This window comes from Trichinella spiralis, assembly GCF_000181795.1.
Source record: "Trichinella spiralis strain ISS 195 chromosome Unknown Scfld209, whole genome shotgun sequence".
NCBI classification, from domain to species: Eukaryota; Metazoa; Nematoda; class Enoplea; order Trichinellida; family Trichinellidae; genus Trichinella; species Trichinella spiralis.
The window spans coordinates 1-889 of NW_003527148.1; the positions used below are offsets into that span (position 1 = coordinate 1).

General features: G+C 33.6%; 1 protein-coding gene across 1 annotated transcript; it reads right to left on the minus strand.

Annotated features, from left to right (window-relative positions):
• Positions 1-17: 17 nt before the first annotated feature.
• Tsp_15928 (eukaryotic translation initiation factor 2C 3) lies at positions 18-825 on the minus strand (the record flags this gene model as incomplete). Its single annotated transcript, XM_003370989.1, has 4 exons — positions 18-185; positions 243-437; positions 483-594; positions 655-825. Coding segments are annotated over 4 exons (646 nt in total), but the record flags the coding sequence as incomplete, so codon positions are not given.
• Between the last annotated feature and the right edge of the window lie 64 nt (positions 826-889).

Here is an 889-nt window from a genome sequence, read left to right on the forward strand (position 1 = left end):
TGTGGTGGATTCATAACAGTACCAGCAGGAATGTTTTTCCCGCGTCCTCGTGCTGCAGCTTCATCACAACAAAAAAATCGAGCATGATGTCGCTTTTGAACCACAATAAACGTAATCAACGGCCGGTAATTTGTTGCAAATGATTTGCAAGCCCTACGAAGAGCAGGCAGTTCTTCTTCCAAAACCTTTTTAAAAAAATAAATTTTTACTTTGCTTCAATTAATGATACAACACAATTTCACCTGCATAAATTGACCTTCGGATACTCCATCTCGATAAACAATAATATTTTTCGGAGCCGTACCATTAACATCAAGATATTCCAGTAAACGTTCTGAAAATTGTTCGATAAATCCAGTGATCAGTTCTTGCTTCGCTGGTTGTAGTTTCACCGAAGCATGAAATTTCGTCACTTTTGTATCCACATTTCCAACAACCTTCAAATCAAAAACATTCCTTCAATAATTTGGAAGTACAATAACATGAATAATACCCACCGAAGCTATTGATGGTAAATGCGTTTCTACAGCTGATGGATGAACCACATCCACACCAATTACCAATGCATTATTCTTATACAAATAATTATCCAAACTAAACAAAAAACTTCCATTCAAGAATTTTTCATACGCATTCATAAATTCAATATCATACATTTCATCTTCCAGTAATTTTGTATTGATGCCACCAATTTTCATATTTATTTTCATCGCAATATTTAACATCGTCGAATAACTCTTCTTTATTGCTACATCACTTATTGTTTTCGGTAATACACACTGAGTGACCAATCCAAAAGTGATATCACCACAGATTTCACTTGAGCTTAAAAAAGTAAAAATACATTCAGCATTAATAAAATAAATTTCATCATATAACAACCAAAAAC